General features: G+C 36.4%; 2 protein-coding genes and 2 pseudogenes across 2 annotated transcripts; 2 read left to right on the forward strand and 2 right to left on the reverse strand.

The window, feature by feature from the left end:
* Positions 1–4054: 4054 nt before the first annotated feature.
* Positions 4055–4993, reverse strand: LOC121451735 (olfactory receptor 7G2-like). Its single transcript, XM_041657474.1, has one exon. It carries the CDS (start codon positions 4988–4990, stop codon positions 4055–4057), a length of 936 nt encoding a protein of 311 aa, XP_041513408.1. The 5' UTR covers positions 4991–4993.
* Positions 4994–7983: 2990 nt separating this feature from the next.
* On the reverse strand, positions 7984–8510 carry LOC121451858 (annotated as a pseudogene).
* Positions 8511–9857: 1347 nt separating this feature from the next.
* Positions 9858–10024, forward strand: LOC121451999 (annotated as a pseudogene).
* A 7207-nt stretch (positions 10025–17231) lies between these two features.
* Positions 17232–18170, forward strand: LOC121451816 (olfactory receptor 7G2-like). The gene has a single exon (XM_041657579.1). The coding sequence runs from the start codon at positions 17232–17234 to the stop codon at positions 18168–18170; it is 939 nt and encodes a 312-aa protein (XP_041513513.1).
* The last annotated feature ends 4408 nt before the right edge of the window (positions 18171–22578 follow it).

Below are 22578 nucleotides of genomic sequence, written 5' to 3' on the forward strand. Positions count from 1 at the left end.
TTGTTTAAACAGAAAAGGGGTAATGGTGTGGAAGGCTCTTCTGTCTATGTGTTGCTTTTTTGGTTAATGAATAAAGAAACTGGCTTGGCCTATAAAAAAAAAAAGAATGATGCTTTGGTTCTGTTTCCTCTCCATACTGGAATTTTGTATAGGCTATGTCTGCACAGGTCTTGTTCCTACTGACTCAACCACTGTGAATTCACCTGTGCAACCATACTTCTGTATACACAAAGCCTACTGATTCTTATAGTCATCCGCAGCTTTCTTCAGTTCTGTGAGCCTTTAAAAGTTGTCTGGCTTCTAATTAAATAGCCCCTCTGCTTTTGTTTCACAGTTATATGGAGGACTTTTGCCAGATACTTCTACTATAATGGACTGAGAAACTCATTTTGCCTTTCTTATCACAACATATGGAAAGATCCTAAAATTTAGTCAAAATAAACAGTTCCTCCTCTAGGTTTCTTTGTCCATGCATTATTGGATAGAGACATAAGAGAGATGAATATACTCCCTTCTACTTTCATATTTTTCTTTTTTTCTTTTAAACTAGATTATACTTATGACTAAAACTACAAAATACTTGTTATTATGCATTGGGCTTTTTTTGCTTTAGATGATGATGTACAGTTACATGAGATTTCTGAAAACTGCATAATTTAATTTTAAAGCATAAAAACACCAATTTAATCAGTAATATATACAATGAAATTAATTGTGTTACATTCCAAGTCAGAGAAGCTGAACACCTCAAGGCTAAGACTGTGAAGGGATGCATACCAAAGGCAAATGTAAAGAGTGACTGGAATATCAGGAAACAGAATCAAGGTCTTGTGGTTTCTGTGTACGCTAGTATATGCCAGATGATCAAACAGTAGTCATAGACCAATTCTGTAAGGGGATATTTTTAAACAAGTTAAGCAACTAATAAAAATATGTAAGCAATTCGAAGGATACTTATGCAAATCACTCCCACACCCAGGGCTCAGTGAACATTGCAGAAAAGGGGGAAGAAAATTTATGAATCATAGAACCAAGAAGTTTGCTGGGAGATTGTGTCTTCTAGTAATGTCAGAAACTACACCCATAAAGTCTCATCAACATGACTACAATAATATTTAAGAACATACATGTAGATTCATGTATGTATATATATATATACATACATATATGAATTTAGCAACAGTTACTGTAAAAAGAGGCAATGGGTTTGAAATATATTAAGGAGGCATAAAAGAGAGTTTGCAGGGGAAACAGAAAGAGAAATTATATAATTATGATATCAAAATAAAAGAAATCACAATAAATATCTTGGCAACTCTACTTAGTGGCTCTTATTGCATGCATAATATCCAGAGAAAATCAAATCAGAGAAATTCCTAGGATGGATGGGAAGATGATTCATTAAATACCATCTTTAGCTATGGTAGTTGCTAGGGGAAGAAAGTACCTTAACTTTGGAGATGAAGTCCCTATTGGGCTTTCAATGTTCCAGTAGATGGTACTACATAATCATGTTGACATCAGTAAGTGGATGTGATAAAAAGAAACAAACAAAATAACTAACGGAAATGAAAATAAGTCGTGTTTGGAGAGAAAGGGAAGAAATTCGAGGAGAAGATATAGAAGTAGAATTTCTACAAACACATTATAGACATGTACCAAATTCTCAATTTAAAGTTCTTTTAAGATCTAGGTGAGGCATCCTAGAAAAAGATGATCTCATCTTGTGGTTTTTACTCATTTGATCTTGGATATTTTACTTATTTTATCTTGAGTATTCACTCATTTTTCTGGAGGAGATTAAATTAACCAGTAGAAGATTTTGGAAATTAATGCAGAGGCAACAAACAAATCACACAGCCAGAATGGTAGTAAGTATATTACTCCTAGTGTAAAAAACAAGTATCTAGGTAGAAACAGACACCCAAAAAAAGGGTGTTTATTTTTAGATGATCTGTCAGTCCCTCAGAAAGGAATACTGCAATAGCTGTTTGGTTTCTGAATTTCACAGTTTCACACTATTTCTTGAACCTAATGGAAGAGTGGAGATTAAGAAAAATAAGCATCAAGCTGCACATTCTCTAGTTCCGCAGAAGTAATAGAATTATCTAAGGACTTGTAAGAATATCAGTTTTTGAACCCCAAACTACAACCAAATGAAAATCAGCTCAAAAATAAACATCAACAATCCTGCAATTTCTATGATCTACCAAATCCTCCAATACATTTTAAAATTTAGGAATTTCTTCATTAGAAAATATTTTATATTTAGATAAGTTAGAAATAAATTAGAAAATAAGTTAGAAAATGTTTTATTTTAATTTTCTATGCCTCCATTCTTGATCTTCAACATCTTCCCTGTAATTTACCCTCTCAGTCCAATTTTCATTGAGTACTAACCTATTTACAAATTGTGCCAAGTGCTAAGAATAAAATCAAATAGCATAGCTTTATATCTTCATAATTATTTTCTACTTTCTAACACATAACTGGCAAAGCAAAATCATGAGATGCATATTATTCTTTGGGAAGTACTTTTCCAAAACTCTTTTATGTCATGTAACTAGAAATCAAAAGAATAACATTAAGAGGAAAAGTGTAGGGTATAGGCCCATAAAACACATATGAAAAAAGTAACAGTCCCTTACTTCTCAGAAGATACAATCATAAGTAAAATTATAGCTACATTAATTTTCTTAAGATAAATTATTCTAAAAAAATTGGTCTTCTTTCTGAAAAACATTCATTTGCTCATAAAACCATAAATTATATAGAGTATCATTACTCTCACAAGATTCAGTTAAATTATGTCTTCAGACTTGTTTTTTTATTGTAGTGTGTTTGCAGTGGTATGTATAGGCACACACGTACAAGGCATCTGTGTAGCAGTCAAAGAACAACTTGCATGAGGAAGTTCTATCCCTCTACCAGTAAGACAAGAATTGTTTACATCACATTTATTTATTTAATTATTTATTACTGTGTCTGTGTATTTGTATACACCCACAAGTTATAACTTGTAAATGGAACTCAGAGAACAAATTATAGGAGTTCTCTCTTTCCATAATATGGAACCTAGGGGGTAAATAAGGTCATTGGGTATAGCAGTAAGCACATCTGTCAACTGAGACATCTCACTGTCCTGAAATTGGTTAATATTTTGAGGACTAGTATTCAATCTACTAATGGTATTAAGTCTAGTTGAAATACAGGAAAGTCATTTAATAGGCCCGAGGAAGGACACTTAATGTTTTGTCTCTTCTAACTTGACCAGAAATTGCCCTTGAATTTGTACACTATTCCTCATATCTGGAATAAAAGAAGTTTTATGAAGGACTTATGAAACCCCAAGTTTCTTCAAACATATTCTCCTCCATAAAAATACTTATAATGAAAAACAACTCTATTCATTGTTCTTCATTGATATTCGGACCTCTGTGCTGTTAGGTCTGAAGATACCATCACTGATGAGTGATAACTTTCTCACAATCATCCCAAACAACAAATATTATACCAATAAGTCAAATATCTATACAATGGTATCATATATGCTGAGTGATGTTTACCTCATGGACATATGCACTGTGACAAATATGTCACAGTAACAGTTTGACAGGAAATGAATGTCCAACTCATTGCTTCACATTGTACTAAGAGTTAGATGTGGTCTTCATGGACCCAGTTATGCAGTTTGGTAAAAACTACTGTCCACATTTAAATTATATATTAATATTGTTTAATAGTTTCCTAACTATTTCATCTCCTGTACATCCAATACTGTGACTACCCTACAGCAAAATTTCCTTAAACAACAATCTCTGGTTCAGATTCTTCTTTTGTGAAACTCAGGAATATAAACTATGTAAAACACCTAAAATCATGTAATTTACCCACAGAAAATAACATAATTGTGAAGTTCTGACACAATTAATACATAACGTTTATGTTTTACTATTAGAAGCAGACAATATGAGAAGATTAGGTATTCTAATTCAATAGATATTGCATCAATTCACTTACTCTAGAAGTTGAAGTCCAAATAAGTGAAATATCATTATAAAGAAGCCATCCTGTGAAAGAATTTCCTCAAGGCTTCCTTCATATCCCTGTTCCTTAGACTATAAATAAAGGGGTTCAGCATCTGAGGGACCACAGAATACATCACAGAAGCCACTGCAGTCTTCCTGGATGAGTCCATAATAGCAGATGTAATATATACCCCAAAGCCTGTCCCATAGAACAAGGACACAACCAACAAATGAGACCCACAGGTAGAAAAGGCTTTATACTTTCCTTCTGATGATGACATTCTCAAAACAGAGGAAATGATGTGAACATAAGAAAAAATTATTCCAGAGATAGGAACACCAACAAATAAGCAGGATGAAATATAAATCAGGAGATTATCAATGAGAGTATCAGAACAGGCCAGCTTGAGGATCTTGGGAAGTTCACAGAAGAAACTTGGTATTTCCAGGTGTATGCAGAATGACAATCGTAGCACCATCAGGCTGTGCATCAAAGAATCCACAACAGTAATTAGCAGGGACAATATAACCAGAACAACACATAACCAGGGCTCCATGATGACTGTGTACCTCAGGGGGTGACAAATAGCCACATAGCGGTCATAAGCCATTACTGCAAGGAGACAGTTTTCCATACCACCAAAAATTAAAACAAAGCTCATTTGAGTGAGGCAGCTTCTGTATGTGATGCTCTGACTATTTTCTTGTATGTTTACCAGCATCTTTGGGATTGTGCTTGTGCTAAAACAGATGTCATTTAAAGACAGGTTGGAGAGAAATAAGTACATGGGGGTGTGAAGATGTGAGTCTAATCTGGAAATCAAGATTATGAGTAGGTTTCCGAGGACAGTGACCAGATACATGAAAAAGAACAAGCAGACCACGACAGGCTGCAGTCCTGGGTCATCTGTCAATCCCAGAAGAAGGAATCCTGGAAATGCTGTTTGGTTTCTCTTTTGCATGATATTAATTAATTTAATGGAGGTGGTGATTGGTGAGAAAAGTTTGCATCAGAAACAGCAGTCACATTTAAAATGTCACTAGAATACTACCCCTGAAGTTTGGAGATAGTTTCAATGTTTAAAGCACTTGTTGCACAAGCAAGAGTCCCAAAGTTCAGACCTCCAGAACCTCACTTTCAGTGAAATAGTCAACCTGTAATCCAGTTTCAGATGTCTCTGAGTGTGTGTCCTTGGGAAATGAAAATCAGCTTTATGAGTAAAGTCCTGATCATGAAGAATTTGTACCTCATCAAGCTTTACACAAGAGATCATCACAGACTGCCTCCTACCATGTCCCTGGGCAATTTAAAATTCAAAGCACTTCATTAGACACATATTTGTTCTAATATTTTCACCCCATGAGTGCACATCCTCAGAGAATGTATGAGAGTGAAATTCGTATTACCTACTTTATGATTCCAAAAGCCTGCCTTCCGGTATTCAAAAGTCACTTTTACACTTCCTTCCAGGTCACATGCTTTGAGCATGTAATATATGACCTTTATATTAATTTCCAATCTTACTATCTTTCTATATGTTTGCTTCATACCATTAGTCTGACATAATTTGTACACTATGAAGTGTATCCAACATATATGACTGTAACAAATATATATGTGTGATATAAAAATGTAAAAGCCCAGTAATTTATCTATTCAAGTTTCATCAATGTTTCCAGAATTTTTACTGTAGTTTTTATATTGTTCATAGAAGATTAAGATATAAGATACCTTAATATTGATTGCTAAAAACATACAAACATTGTAACTTGTTGGGAGATTTACTAATATCATCTCCAGTTTTATTATAATGTATTTAATATTAATTATTTATTACAATAGTGGGATGTATCTAAAATATTATAATCATTTGAGATTTTGATTGAATTATAAAATTAATCAAAAGTAGTAGATTTGGTTATAATTCACCCTTAATTGAATAGATTTGTTCAAGTCTCCATATCACTAATATTAAAAAGGACATTTAAGAATTTTGATATTCTTTAAATCCATTTTAACATTTTGTGCCAATACTCCTCTCAAATTTTTAATAAAGAAATTGAAGAAGATTTCAAAAAATGGAAAGATCTCCAATGATCTTAGATTGGTAGGATCAACATAGTAAAAATAGCAATCTTCCCTAAAGCAATCTACAGATTCATTGAAATCCCCATCAAAATCTCAATACAATTATTCAGGGACCTCAAAAGAACAATACTCAACTTCATATGGGAAAAAAAAACAGTATAGCCTAAACAATTCTGCACAATAAGGAAACTTCCAAAGCTATCACCATCCCTGACTTCAAGCTTTACTGTAAAGCTACTGTAGTAAAAATAGCTTGGTATTTGCTTAAAAACAGACATGGGGATTTATAGAATCAAATTGGAGATAATGATATTTTGAATTTTGCATGCAAATGGATAGAAATAGAAAACACTATCCTGAGTGAGATAACCCAGACCCATAAAGATGAATATGGTGTGTACTCACTCATTAGTGGACTCTAGCCATAAACAAAGGACGGTAAGTCTATAGTTCGTAAGCCTAGAGAAGCCAAATAACAAGGTGAACCCAAAGAAAAACATATATATATCCTCCTGGAAATTGGAAGCAAACAAGATTGCAGGGCAAAAGTTGGGAGCATGGGAGTGGGGGAAGAAGTGGGGGTAGATTTTGGGGAAGGGGAGAGGGAGAAAGAGAAGGGAGAAAGGAAAGACTGGAGAGAGCTTGGGGTAGTGGGAGGGTGGAGATGGAGGAAGGGCAGATATAGAAGCAGGGAAGAAGATATCTACATTAAGGGAGCCATTTTACGGTTGGCAAGAGACTTGGTTCTAGGGGGGATCAGGTGTCCATGGGGATGTCCCCAGCTAGATCCTTGGGCGGCAGAGCAGAGGGTGCCTGAACTGGCCTTGCCCCACTATCACACTGATGAGTATCTCGAATGGACTGAGCTCCAAAGTTCCAGTTGAAGAGCAGAAGGAGGGAGCAGATGAGCAAGGAAGTCTGGACTGCAAGGGGTTTGTCCACCCACTGAGACAGTGTACCTGTTCTAATGGGAGCTCATCAAATCCAGCAGGACCCAGACTAAATGAGCATGCGATCAAACTGGACTCTCTGAATGTGGCTGACAATGCGGGCTGACTGAGAAGCCATTGATAAAGGCACTGGGACTTGTTTCTACTGCATGTACTGGCTTTTGGGGACCCTAGTCTATTTGGAAGCAAAGCTTCCTAGGCCTGGATGTAGGTGGTAGGACCTTGGACTTCCCACAGGGCAGGATTCCCTGTCCTCTCTAAAGGAGGAAGGGGGAGGGAGGAGGGAGAGTGGGGGAGCAAGAGGGGACTGGAGGAGGGGAGGAAGTTTAAATTTTTGAATGGAAAAAAATTAAAAATTAAAAAAAGAACCAGATTTACCAGGAGTAGTAGACAACAGGAAATAATCAAACTTAGGTCCGAAATCACTAAAATAGAAACCAAAAGAACAGTACAGAGAACCAATGAAACAAAGAGCTAATTCTTTGAGAAAATCAACAAGATACATAAAACTTATCCAGACTAACCAAAAGACATAGAGGGAATATCCAAATTATCAAAGTCAGAAATGAAAAGGAGAACATAAAAACAGACACAGAAAATGCAGAGATTTGTCAGGTTGTACTTCAAAATCTTTAATCTAAAAGAAATGTACAATTTTCTGGATAGGTATCATATACCAAATTTAAATCAAAAGCAGACAATTATTTTCTTGGTGGGTACAGTAGACTTTATTGATGTTATTCAAGGGTGTACAGCTCTCTAAGTCCCTCGTGTTATTCTGGAGGTTTGGGATGGAAATTTTGAGGGAGACACTCAGGAATAGGAGTTGAGTTAGGACAATGACTGCTCAGCATCCAAAGTCTTCTCTCTTGTTCTGTGTCCTTGCTGATATGGGTAGTCCAGGATTGGCTTCTTACTACTTTGAGGCCATGTAGACCATGAGGTCCACCCCCATGTTGCTGTTGCTGAAATCATCATACCAGGAAATGAGATTTACCAAGTTTTCATTGAGAACTATGCCAGCCCCAGCATCAAAGATGGAAGAGTGGGCATCACTGTTAACGTCACAGGAGACAACCTGGTACTCGGTGAAGCCCAGGATGCCCTTTAGTGAGCTTTCAGATGCCTGTTTTAGCACCTTATTGATGTCTTTATACTTGGCAGCTTTTTCCAGAAGGTGTGTCAGATCTACAACGGACACATTGGGGGTAGGAACATGGAAGGCCATGCCTGGAGCTTCCCATTCAGCTCTAAGATCATTTTGTACACAGCCTTGGCAGCACCACTTTATGCAGTGATGATGTTCTGGGCAGTCTAACAGCCATCACACCACAGCTACACAGAGGGGCTATCCACAATCTTCAGTGTGGCAGTGGTGATGTGGACTATGGTCATGAGTCCTTTCACAATGCCAAAATTGTCATGGATGACCTTGGCCAAGGGGCTAAGTATTTATGTGTATGTATGGGAGGTGACATGAGTTAATGGGTACCAAGTGTAGGCAGATGTATGCTGGTGCCCATAATGGCTAAGAGATGGCTGATCCCCTGGAGTTATTGACTTTGTAAGCCTTTTGATGTGGGTACTGGGAACTGAATCTGGATCTGCTGCAAAAGCAATATAGGATTATATCCTCACCTACCTCTCTAGCTTCTAATAATGATCTCTAATCCCTGAGAAACTCACTTCCAAGTGTCAATGTAAATGATCATAGGGAGAAAAGAAAATAAGATAGGAAGTGATGTTTTATTAGACTACTTTTACTCTACAATTTTCCTTCCTAGGCTTTTTTCCAGTCATATTTTTTTCTAATTATATCAGGAACAAAAATGTGAAACCCAGAAAAAAAACAGAAAGAACTGTTTTGTATTTATTTTTGTGATTCACAGTGACATTCTTCAACAACACTAACAGATATTGATGTCTGCCACTTTATCATCATCCCAGGACTTGTTTTTGTTGCTGTTTATCTTTTTTCTTCCAATTAAGGGACCCAGCACTCATGACCCTTTGCATTTGCTAAACATGTGCTCTGCTGCTGGGATTCCTTTTTGTCCTATTTTCATTATATTGGTGGCTTTCCTTGAATTATGCCAAAACACTAAATATTTGAAGTAACAAGTGACAGTAGAGGGATGGGAAGTCGTCTTTGAAAGATTGCAGGTCACTCCAAACTAAAGAAAACTGAGATGATTGAAATGGATTAGAAAATTCATGGGCAATTGTTTCATAAAATGTTTTATATATGTACTTTCTAAGATTGGCATACCTTCCAGAGTGAGGCCTTCCAAAAATATAATAATAGAACATGCTGGTTAGATTTTGTCAGCTTGACACAAACTATAGCCACCTTAAAAAAAAAAAAAACCTTAACTAAAGAATTGCCTCCATCAGACTGATCTGTAGGCAAGTCTGTGAAACGTTGCTTGATAAATCACATGGAAGTGCAGTCTATCATGAGTAGTGCTACTCCTGGGCAAGTCATCATGGGATATACAAGAAAGCAGGATGAGCAAGTCTCTGGGAGAAACTTAGTAAGCAACACCCCGGGAGATACTGCTCCAGATCCTGCCTCCAGTTTCCTGCCTTGAGTTCCTACCCTGATTTCTCTCAGTGATAAATTGTAATCCACAAGCTAAATAAACCCTATCCCCTCAAGAGAAAAAAAATAAGTGACCATCTTCTCACAAATCTAAAATTTACATAAAAAGTAGTGATTTTGAAAAAAAAACTATGTGTTTAAAAATTTACAATAAAGCCTTTTGGCTCGTCGGCCATCAGTGAGGCAGCATGGGTCACCATCAGCTCTACTGGAGTCACCCGCGGAAGGCCAGGGATCCTGCTCCTGCTGCATCTGCTCAAACCACCAAGGTCTGATCCGGAAATACGGGCTGAACATGTGCCGCCAGTGTTCCCGGCAGTACGCAAAGGACATTGGCTTCATTAAGTTGGACTAAGCGACCTTGAATGGATTCTTCAAGACTCTACCCAATGGAAAAGGTCAATGCCAGTCTTTTGTACATAAGATTAAAAAAAAAAAGTGAAGACCTTCAAAAAATTTACAATAAAATACTAAACTTTTATAATCATTCTTCACACTTATATATGCAAGACCCATATTTTAGAACACAATTCAGAACCAGTTTTTTCTGGAGTTATTGTTTAGATAGTAAATTCTTTGCAGCTACAAAGTATAACTTTAATTTATCTAGACATAATATGTCTACCACCATCACCATCTTTGGAAACTTACTCATGATTCTGGCTACTAGTGATGACTCATCTCCATACTCCTACATATTTTTTTCTCTCTAATCTTTTACTGATAGACATCGATATAAGCTCAACCACTATTCAAAAGATGCTAGTAAACTGTGATGCAGACACAGGATAAGAGCATCACTTACGCAGGTTGTCTCAATCAGTCTGCTTTATTTTGGAATTTGCTTCCTTAGAAAACACTTTTGCTGTGATAGCCTATGACTGATATGCAGTCATTTGTCACCTTATAAGCTACAGTCATCTTAAACCTTTCCTTTACAAACTGGTTAATTTAATTACTCCTGCTCCTTAGCCTTGTGTGCTGGCTAGTTTTATGTCAACTTAAAAAGAAGGATAATCAGTTTGGAAAATGCCTCCATTTCAACTTCAAAATACGGAATAAAAGAAAAGAAAATGCTTTCATAACATCTGGTAGTAGGGCATTTTCTTAACTAGTGATTGACAGGGGAGGGCCTGACCCATTATGAGTCATGCCATCCTGGAGTTGGTGGTCCTGGATTCTGTAAAAAGCAGCTTGATTGAGTATCCTTTGGATATATGTACAAAAGTGGTAGAGTTGAGTCTTGAGGTAGATCAATTCCAATTTTCTGAGAAAGCACCACCAGCTGCTCCCACCAGCTGTGGGGCAGTGTTCACCTGGTTCCACATTCTCTTCAGCATAAGCAGTCATTTGTGGTTTTCGTCTTAGCCATTCTGCCAGGTGAAACATGAAATCTAGAGTTATTTTGATTTGCATTTCCCTGATGACTAAGTATGTTGAAAATTTCTTTAAGTGTATCTCTGTCACTTTAAATTCTTCTGTTGAGAATTCTCTGTTTAGATTTTAGTATCTGTGCTACTAGTGTTCTATTCAGAAAGTTGCTTCTGTGCCAATGAAGCAACTGTTGCTTCTGCACCAATCAAGGCTATTTCCCACTTTCTCTTCTGTTAGGTTCAGTGTAAATTAATCTATGTTAAAGTCCTTGATCCACTTGGACTTGAGTGTTGTACAGTGTGATAGATATGTGGTAACATCCAGCTATGCAGCACCATTTATTGAAAATGCTTTCTTTTTCTATTGTATACTTTTTTGTTTCCTTTAAAAAATCAGGTGTCCATAGATGTGTGGATTTATGTCTGAAACTTCAGTTCTATTTTATTGATCCTCTCTTGTTTGTTTTTATGCCAGTACCATTCTGTATTTATTATTATACATCTGTAGTAGAATTTGAAATTAAGGATGGTAATACCTCCAGATTATTAGTCTAGTCCAAAACCCATACCATTAAGAGTGAGCCAACTCCTGGTACTGCCAGGAGTGCCAGAACCTAAAACCTGGATGGTGAGAGACCTAGTATAGAACCAAACACAACTGAGAAAAATTTCAATGTATTGATACCTAATGATAGTCTGCTATCTCCATAAATTGGTGACTACACTAATTGTTATCAGAGAGTCTTCATCCAGTAACTGATAGAAACAGATTCAGAGACCAACAGTCATGCATTGGACTGAGCTTGAGAAATCCTGCTGAAGAGAGGGAGGAAGGATAGTATGATCCAATGAGGGTCAATGACATCACAAGGAAACCCAGAGAAACAATTAACATGGGCTCAAAGGAGCACACAGAGAATGAATGGACAGCTAGGAAGCCTGTGTGGAACCAACCTAGTCCCTCTACATATGGGTGACATTTGTGTAGCTTGGTCTACCCTGTGGTACTCCTATTAGACAGAGCAGGTGCTGTCCCTAATGTTTTGACTGACCTTTGGGAACCTATTCCTCCTACTGGGTTACCTTGCTCAGATTTACAACAAGGGGAGGATATGAGTCCTACTGTTACTTGCTATGACATGCTTTTTTGGTACCCATGGGAAGCTTGCCCTGTTCTAAACAGAAACAGATGAGGAATGGATTGGGTAGGCACTGCTTCAATCTGCATCCTCGAACATTTCCTCCTAAAAAATCAAAAAAATCAGAAAAAAAAATCAAAGTATTATTTATTTTTATCTTTACTTTGTTACCTTATTTGGATTTTATGTTCAGGTTCCTGATATTAGATAAGTTGGTTTAGAAATGAAGATAATTTTTCTCAGTTTACAGAAGCAGAGCATGAGCTAGTGGCTTGAGATTAATTGAATTTTAAAATATAAAAATGCAATTTAATGTCAAATGGTTTTTACATTAAGTTATTAATGCCTGTGTGTCTAATAATGTTTAGTAATATGCACAGGTCAGTAAGATAGCATTTTAAGACTTTTCTAAATGGACATAAAAACAATATCAATCCACACTAAGTATAGAAATCAATATTCCAGAAAGTCCAGATTTACAACATACATGCCATTTTATTACAGTTACTTACAGGACCAAAATTCAACAGCTGTTCATCACATTCCTAATTTGTATGGCTCTAGGCAGCATTGGTGTAAACATAGAAGTGACTATAGGCTGAAGCATCTTCAGGCCTTTATAAAATTAAACCAGAGGGAAATGTATGGTTTTGGGTGCTTCATCTGGACTTTCACTGTTCTTGGGAAACACTGTAATCATTAAAAAATGAACTGTTTCCATATAGGCTGGCTTTGAGAACACGTAAGGGGCATCATGCTATAGAATGGAGTCTAATTCTCTGATGTTTAATACAGTTTCTCATGTTGTGATGACCTCCAACCATAAAATTATTTTCATTGCTACTCCATAAGAGTAATTTTGCTACTGTTATGAATAGTAATATAAATATCTGATATACTGGATTTTTTACATGCTAAGTCAGTGATATAGTTGTCTAGCCCACAAAGGAGTTGCAACCCACAGGTTGATAATGTTTGATTTTTGAGACATCATCCCACTATACTTAACCACTTTTTTATCTGTTTGAGCTCCTTCTTTCTTGTTTCCTGAATCTCCCATGGAATGGCTGTTGGGAGAGGCCACTTATTCATTCCCCAGCCAACCACACCACGAAATAATCACACAGAAACTATAATATTTAAATTACTGTTTGGCCAATAACTTAAGTGTAATGCTAGATAGCTCATATATCTTAAATTAACCAATTTCTTTTCATCTTTGTATTGCCATGTGGCTGTGTCTTACTGGCAAGGTTCCAACGTGTATGTCCCAGGCAGTGACATGGCTTTTCCTGACTCCACCTTCTTTCTCCCAGCATTTAGTTTAGTTTTCTCACCTAGGTCTACTCTGCCCTATCACAGGCCAAAGTGGTTTCTTTATTTATTAACCAATAAAAGCAGCACATATACAGAAGGATTTCCCACATCAAATGTCATGTTGTCATTTACTCTAGAATAGAGGAGAATGTTGAATGTTAGAACAATAACACAGGTCACAGCAACTGATACTTCAATTTAGAATGATATAGAAACTCATCCATACAGTGTGTCCTCTATTTTCAGATGGAAGTCCATTATGTTAATCATCAAAACAACCTATATTACCTAAATAATGATAATCCTTCTTTAACCCGTTGAAACTGTCTGTTAGTTTTGTTATCTGCACAGCACCTAATTCCAATAATCCCTTAGTATTTAGCTATCCTCCATGGAAAAAAAATTAATGTTTACAAAGAAAATCTTTTGTATAATGTCACTTTCTTCCTTTGTACTGTCAGTTCAGCATTAGCATGCTTTCATGTGTATATTTTAATGTCTTGGCTGTAAAACTGACAAGAAACTTAAGTTAAACAAATATTAATACGTTCAACAACCTCCTGCCTTGATCATCAGCAGGGCCAGGGTATACATGAAACATGGCATTCTGGGGATTGGTATCTCCAGAAAAAAATTAAGACTTTAGCAATTTAAGATTTTCAGAATTGATATGCAATGTGTTAGTAGTGTTGATGGCCAGAAAGATCAAACTGAGTAAAAACTTAATTGTCTAGTTATTTGGTATATATAAGCTAAAATGATTTCCACATAAGGATGTCCTTCCTATTGCCGAATAGTAGGCCGAGTGTCTTTAATAGACATTTTTCTCAGTTTATTTAGTTTATCTTACCAGATTTGTGGTAACAGCTTCTGCACCAATAAGACAAGTTCTGCCTCATGTCCATAAAAATTCAGTTAAAAGAGATAAGTTAATAATTGAAGAAGAAAAAGAATATTTCTTCAATAAATTCATAATGGAAAGAGTGGAGTGACAAAGAGCCCCAGTGACCCCTAAGTCATCTTCTGGGTCCTACAATGAGGTTGCAGTCTAAATATAATCTAAGAAATAAGAATAACTGAGTAGTTGGTTAAGATGCATTCCCTTGCCCATCATCAATGTGTCAGCTTCAGATTCCTCCTACAAAGTTATCTGCTGTTAGTTTTTCATTTGCCAACCAAAACAGAAACACTGCAATAATGCATTCTATGGTTTATCCAAAAGAGGCATACATTTTATATTTTTGAAATTATAATATATAATTCCTCCTCTTCTCTTTCTTCCCTTTTATTCCTCCCATATATTCTTTGGCTCTCTCAAACAATGCAGAGCTTCTACCATAGACTAAAATCTATACACAACTAGAAGAGTGTTGCAAGCAGGGGAAACAGTCTTAGCCAGGCAACATCACAAGGTTTAGTCAGTCCTAAAAATGTACATAAAATATCGTACAAACTGATCAAAGTAGAACACTGCCCTGCAATCTTAGTGAGATGGACATGAAAGTGACATAAGCATCACATTAAAATATATATTCAAATATGAAATTCAAATAGGACTCTTAACTAAATATATTGATATAGTTAAAATAGGGTGTTTGAATTAACTAAAATTTTAGTTTGTTATGTTTGTCAGGTCTATGAAATCAAAGTGACAGAAAATATAATGACGGTAAATAAGGCCTCATGGGTCAGGATACCAGGTACACGGAATTTCTTCCATCTACAAAGTTGGTCTTTAAGGACCTACACTCTTGGGATCTTACTGAAATTATTATTTACTGCCTATTAAAAAGCTTTGGCTATTAAACTGTCATGGATCTTGAGACTATAGGTGTCAGTCAGTGAAATTTCCCCTTAAAAGTTCTGCAAAGTCAACGAAGAATAGTCTCACTTTCCTCTACAGATTTTATTTCTTCCAGGAGCCCCTGATTCTTTCCTGTGTGAGTAAGATATAAGTGCTGTTTGTTTTTCCTATTGTGTGGGATGCTGAAGATCATTCTTCATGAAGCCATCCAAGTAATGATTTAATGATTTGACATACAATCGGGTCTTTTATACCAAATCTATCTCAGGGAATCAGTGAAGAAATAGTATGTGAAAGACTTTGAGAGGCAGGTCTACTGTGAGGATCCTGACATTTTATTGATACAGTGTCATTTTTTAATGTGACAAATATTCACCTTTCTTCCATTCTACTAGATATATGTTACCTGTCTTCAAAGAATCCAGGCCATTTTCTGACAAAAAAGAAATATGTTCCTTCTCAAATATGATAGCTGTCCTAAATAATTTTTATTATTAATATCTTTGATGATGAAAGCAAAAGTTTGGGCTACTTAGTATGCTAGCTTTCAAAACTTTCTATAGTAAACTATCACATATTGGGTAAGTTAGTCATAATTTTTTTCCAAAATTTCTGAAATGTTGGATATGTTCATCAACAGAATCAGCCAAATCTATTCCAAGAATAGTTTGTCATTCGGGTATAGATGGGTATGGGTATGTTCATTGTGTATATACATGTGGCCTTTCCTACTTCTGTCACTGTGATAATTTTATATCCTTGTAAGATCATATTTTATGCTGTATTGGAACATGAACTGTTGGCCAGATTCTTCATAATTGGTTTTGCCATTGTATGATCATAGTTTGAAATACTGAGGATAAATCAAGTAACAAATAAAATATGGAGTAAACAAGACACTTACAAAAAATTACAGTGTTCTTACTCTGTGTGGCCTGTACTTACCTTTGTGAAGACATATGGGGGATCTGGGCAGAAAACTGAAAAGTTAGAAAGCCATAGTTGTGATCTTCAAACTGGCGATTTTGTATCTAGCTGTGAAAAATATTTTAAACTAGAATCACAGAGAAGTCCTATGCATAGAACATGGTCAAAAGCATTTAGAACATAGGTGGGATAATATCAAACCCAGTATAAAAGCTGGAAAAAGAAGTGCAAACATGTATAATCCTAGGATAGAAAATAGGAGACAGAAGGTAGAACATGAAATGCTCCCATAAAGTCCTGGTCCAGATATCTTGTAGTGCTGTATCATAAAAACAGAAGAGAATTTATCTCAAGGATTTAGAAGCAAAAAAACACACTGAGACTTTCCTCTTATTTTAATAAATGCGCCATACCATGCAGATGGAATGCCTCCCATATGCTCAAAAATGTTAAACTTGATTTCCTGTGATAGTAGTGTTTAGGAAGATTGTGAAACCTTTAGGTAGTGAATCAAGTGGGTCTGTAGGGTGGACATTGAAATTTTATAGCCAAGACCCAATTTCATCTGTAGCCCAACTGGTGAACTCACTGGGTTTACAAACCGAGGACACACAGATGGCTTTGGTTAAACTGGGTGGCTCATCAAACAAACAAACAAACAAAAAGACATGAACATGGAACAGGGACAGAGTGGAATGAGTCAGTGTGTGACAGGATAGGAGGGAGGTATAGTGGGGTAAAAGTGACCAGAATACATTATATAGATGAATAAAGTTGTCAAAGAAAAAATTAATCAACAAAAAGGAAATATAAAATATTTGTTAAGATATCTGTTAAAATGCTAACTATTCATTCTCATCAACAACTGACATTCAGTAAGACAATAATGATTGACATAATTTTTATTTTTCTTCAGGTACACTGTAATATTGGTTTTCCTCATTAAAAATTAATTAATTAGAATTCAATTTGTCCCATTTTTCCTAAAGTTTGACAAGCAACATGGAGCCCAAAAACCTAACATTTGTGTTACAATTCCTTCTTCTGGGATTTACAGATGACCCAGAACTCCAGTCGCTCATCTTCAGCCTCTTCTTGTTCATAATCTTGGTCACCATCCTGGGAAACCTGCTCATAATTCTAGTTATAAGCTTCGAGTCCCACCTCCATACGCCCATGTACTTCTTCCTCTCTAACTTGTCCTTTAATGACATCTGTTGCAGCACAGTCACAGTCATCAAGATGCTGGTGAACATCCAAGCAAATGATCAGAGCATCACCTACACAGCCTGCCTCACACAGCTCTTCTTTGCTCTTGTTTTTGCATACTTTGAAAATTTTCTCCTTGCGGTGATGGCCTATGACCGCTACGTAGCTATTTGTTACCCTTTGAGGTATACTATCATTATGAAACCTAACCTATGTGTTCTGCTCTCACTGATTTCTCTGTTCATTAGTGTTATTGGTGCCTTGATGCACACTTTGATGGTGCAGCGGCTGTCCTTCTGCACAAATCTGGAAATCCCCCACTTCTTCTGTGAACTTGTTCAGGTCATCAAGCTGTCCTGTTCTGACACCCTCATTGATCACATCATGCTCTTTGTTGCAACTTGTGTACTTGGTGGTGTTCCTCTTTGTGGAATCATTTATTCTTATTATCACATTGTGTCTACAGTCTTGAGAATAGCATCACTGGAGGGAAAGTGCAAAGCCTTTTCTACCTGTGGGACTCACTTGTCAGTGGTTTCCTTATTTTATGGGGCTGGTTCTATGGTATGTATCAGCTCTGCACTGAGTGCCTTACCAAAAAATTCTGCAGTGGCTTCAGTGATGTATTCTGTGTTTCCTCAAATGATAAACCCCTTTATCTACAGTTTAAGGAACAAAGACATGAAAATCGCCATAAGAAATCTTTTAACTTCAATTACGTCACTTGAATAACATATCCTTTGTTTAGGGTTTGTGTGTATAGAATTAGTAGAAATGACTAGATTTCTGATAAAGTACATATCTAAGACTGCTGTTACTATACTTTACTGAAATAATACTTCGACAAATTGATCATATGTTTTAGTATAAATCTGGATTTCCTTTGTGTCAACATTTGTAAAATTTAGAACAAGGTATTACCTCTTTAACAACATTTTCATTCTTCAGATTTTTTGAGCATAATGCAAAAGAAAAAAATCCCAAAGTAAGCACATTTATTCTTGTGTAATCTCAGAAAATGTAAAAATTTAGAAATATTAATGTAGAAATTGTTTTCAAAACAGTTTCCTACCATATGTAAAATGGTACCTGGACCAGTAACTCGCTCAGTATGCAAACCCACTTTCCTCCAAGTCTAGAACCTCATTTATATCCCTGAAAATCACATTGTGTAAGGAAGGAATTGACTCCTGCAAGTTATTCTCTAAGATCCACGTGCACATTATGATTGTGCATTTACCAAACACATATGTTGCATGCATTCATACATGTACACAAAAATAAACAAAAATATATAATAATTTTTAGATATTTTATTGATTTGGGCTGTTCTGAATCATATAAAATGAAATTTCAAAGGAGTTCTCATTTTCATTTTCCGGATGACTAAGAATGTAGAACATTTTTTAAGATATCTCAGTCATTTCCATTTCATCTTTTGAGAATTCTCTGCTTAGTCCTCCACATCATTTTTAAATGGGTTGCTTCTTTTTTTGATGACCAGTTTTTAGTACTTCTTTATGTTTTGTACACTAAACCTCTATTAGATGTATAATTGTTAATGATCAAACCACCATAATCTTTCCCTAGTTTCCCTTTGTATTTTCATAATAACATATTATATTTCCTTCCTAGAAGATCATCTCCCACACTCCAGCAACTTATTAGGTACCTAACTTTTGTGGTTATACTGATTGTATCATTCCTAATGAAAGTTTAAAGCTAATATCTACATAAAGAAAAATGTTGCATCTTTTTGGGGGTATTAGATTAAATCACTTGGAAATTTTTTCTAACTCTATCATTTACATATATTTTTCATGATTTCATTTTTCTTAACATATGAATTATATATATATATATATATAATGTTTTTATTATCCATTCAAAAATTGTTGGGCATCTAGGTTGTTTCCAATTCCCAATTATTGCAAATAGACCAGCAATGAACATGATGAGCAACTATCTCTGTATTAGAATTTCAAGTCCTTTGGGAATATGCCCAAGAATGCTATTACTTGATCTTGAGGAATACTGATTCCTAGCTTCCAGAGAAAACTCTTCTCTGATTTCCACAATGGCTGCACCAGTTTTCACTCCCACTAGCAATGATTTCGTGTTCCCTATTTCACTGCATCCTCACTAACATGTTTTATTGATCTTGGCTATTCTAACTGGAAAATGTGAAATCTCAAAGTAGTTTTAACTTCCATTTTCCAGGTGGCTAAGGTGGCTAAAGATGTTGGAGATTTCTTTCTAAAATTTCAGTCATACATTATTCATCTTCTAAAATCCCTCTGCTCAGTTCTCAACTCACTTTTTAACTGGATTACATCTTTTCTTGACAATCAGTTTATTTCTTTATATATTATACATCATGGCCCTTTATGGGGTTGTAAGTGTTAAAGATCTTTTCTCACCTAATAGTGTGCTACTTTATTTAAATTATGCTGCAGTTTTCTGTACAGAGTTTTTAGGATTCATGAGGAAACACTAGTTGTTTGTTGCACTATACATCCTTTCTATAAGTTTCCTGTTTAGAAAAGCCCTTCCTTGTGCCAATGAAGTAAAAACTGTTCTGTACTTTCTCTTCTGCCAAATTCATTGTATATGATTATGGTAAAAACTATGCTCCTTTTGCACTGACGTTTTTACAAGGTAATAAATATGAATCTATTCTCATTCGTCTACATGCAGTGATCTGGTTTGAAGAGCATTGTTTGTTGAAGATATTATCTTTTTCTCAAGTATGTATATTTTACTTTCCTATCAAAAATCAGTTGTTTATAGATGTGTGGAATTGTCTTCGTGTTTAATTATATTTCATTAATCAACTTACCTGTTTTCATGCCAATACCATACTGATTTTATTAACACAGCTCTGTAATATAACTTGAAATTGTGTAGAGTGATGTCTTCAAACTTTTCTGGGTTTTGTGTGTCTGTGTATGTGCATGTCTCCATATAAAATTGAATTTTTTCAGCTTATGTAAAGACTTCTTTTGAAATTTTGAAATGGATTTCATGTATTCTTCAGATTGATTTCAGTAGGATGTTAATTTAATATTAATCTTATGAATCTATGATTATGAAAGATTTTTTTACCTTCTTGTAGCTTTTTATTTCATCAGTGTCTTAACATTTTTTATTGTGACAATCTTTCTTTTGCTATGGTAACAGTTATTGCAAGATATTAGAGGGGAATTTTGTAAAAGTTGCTATCTTCCTTGTTTCTTTCTTCACCTGTTTGCAACTAGTATCTAAGAAGGCTACTGAATTTTTTGTTATAACTTCCAAAGAAAAGAAAACAAACTATCTTTTTTTCATTTTACATAATAATCCCAGTTCCCATTCCCTCCCCTCTTCCCATTTCCTCCAACTACACTCCCACCCAAACCTCCATCCACTCCTCAGAGAGGGTAAGGCACATTGCTTTGGGGAAGGTACAAGGCCCTCCCTACTACATCTAGGCTGAGCAAGGTATCCTTCCAAAGAGAATAGCTTCCTAAAATGCCAGTAGAAGAGTAGAGATAAATGACACTGTATTTCCAGTGGCCCTGCAATCTGCCCAGCCATACAACTGTCACCCATATTCTGAGGGACTAGTTTGGACTTATGTTAGTTAATTCCTTCTTTGACTGGCTGGAGTTGGTGAGATCCAATTAGCTCAGGTAAATTTTTTCAGTGGGTGTACCCATCATATTCTTGACTTCATTGCTCATATTCTCAATCCTCCCACTCTTCAACTGGACTTTGGAAGCTCAGCTCAAGGCTCTGCTGTGGGTCTCTCTCTCTGTTTCCATCAGTTGCTAGATGAAGTTTCTTTGATGACATTTAAGAGGGAAAACATGAGCAATGAAGTCAGGACCGCGAGGGGTGCTCCCACCCACTGAGACAGTGGGGCTGATCTAATGGGAGTTCACCTGAACATGGCGGACAAGGAGGACTGACTGAGAAGCCAAGGACAATGGAACTGGATTTTGATCCTACTGCATGTACTGGCTTTGTGGGAGCCTAGTCTGTTTGGATGCTCACCTTCCTAGACCTGAATGGAGCTGGGAGGACCTTGGACTTCCCACAGGGCAGGGAACCCTGACTGCTCTTTGGACTGGAGAGGGGGGAGGAGGGGGGAAAGGGGGACAGAAATGAGAGGAGGGAGGAGGTAGAAATTTTTAATTAAAAATAAATTTTAAAACATATTCACCAGTTTGAAGTCAGTTTTGTTAGAAATTAGTATGGCCACACCTGCTTTTTTCTTAGGACCATTTGCTTGAAACACCTTTTCCCCACCCTTTACTCTAAGTAGATGCCTGTTTTTGTGGTTGAGATGTGTTTCTTGCAAACAGCAGAATGTTGGATCCTGTTTTCGTAGGGTACACCCACACACTGAGACAATGGGGATGTTCTATCGGGAACTCAACAAGGCCAGCTGGCCTGGGTCTGAAAAAGCATGGGATAAAACCGGACTAGCTGAACATAGCGGACAACGAGGACTACTGAGAACTCAAGAACAATGGCAGTGGGGTTTTTGATCCTATGCACATACTGGCTTTGGAGGAGCCTAGGCAGTCTGGATGCTCACCTTACTAGACCTAGATAGAGGTGGGCGGTCCTTGGGCTTCCCACAGGTCAGGGAACCCTGATTGCTCTTTGAGCTGATGAGGGAGGGGCACTTGATCGGGAGGAGGGGGAGGGAAATGGGAGGCGGTGGAGGGGAGGAGGCAGAAATCCTTAAATAAATAAATAAATTTAAAAAAAAACATATTCACCAATATGACTACAAGGCAAATTTAGGCACCCTCTCCTCTATTGCTTAGGGTCTTAGCTGAGGTCATCCTTGTGGAATTTTGGGAATTTCTCTAGTGCCAGATTTCTTGCAAGCCCTGTATCTCTTCCCTTGTTACCTTCCATCTCAAATATCCCTTTCCCTCAAGATCTCCTCCCCCCTCTTATTCAATACTTCACTACCCTTTTTACCCTCTCTACTTCCCACACCCCCGTGCTCCCAATTTTGTCAGGCGATCTTGACTATTTCCCCTTTCCAGGTAGAACTATGTAGGTTTTTCTTAGTTACTTACCTTGTTACTTATGTTCTCTAGGATCATGAACTATAGGGTCAATATCCTTTCTTTTACAGCTA

Source organism: Microtus oregoni, unplaced genomic scaffold, assembly GCF_018167655.1.
Source record: "Microtus oregoni isolate MIOR12 unplaced genomic scaffold, Mior012 000008F_ref0000371, whole genome shotgun sequence".
Classification (NCBI taxonomy): domain Eukaryota; kingdom Metazoa; phylum Chordata; class Mammalia; order Rodentia; family Cricetidae; genus Microtus; species Microtus oregoni.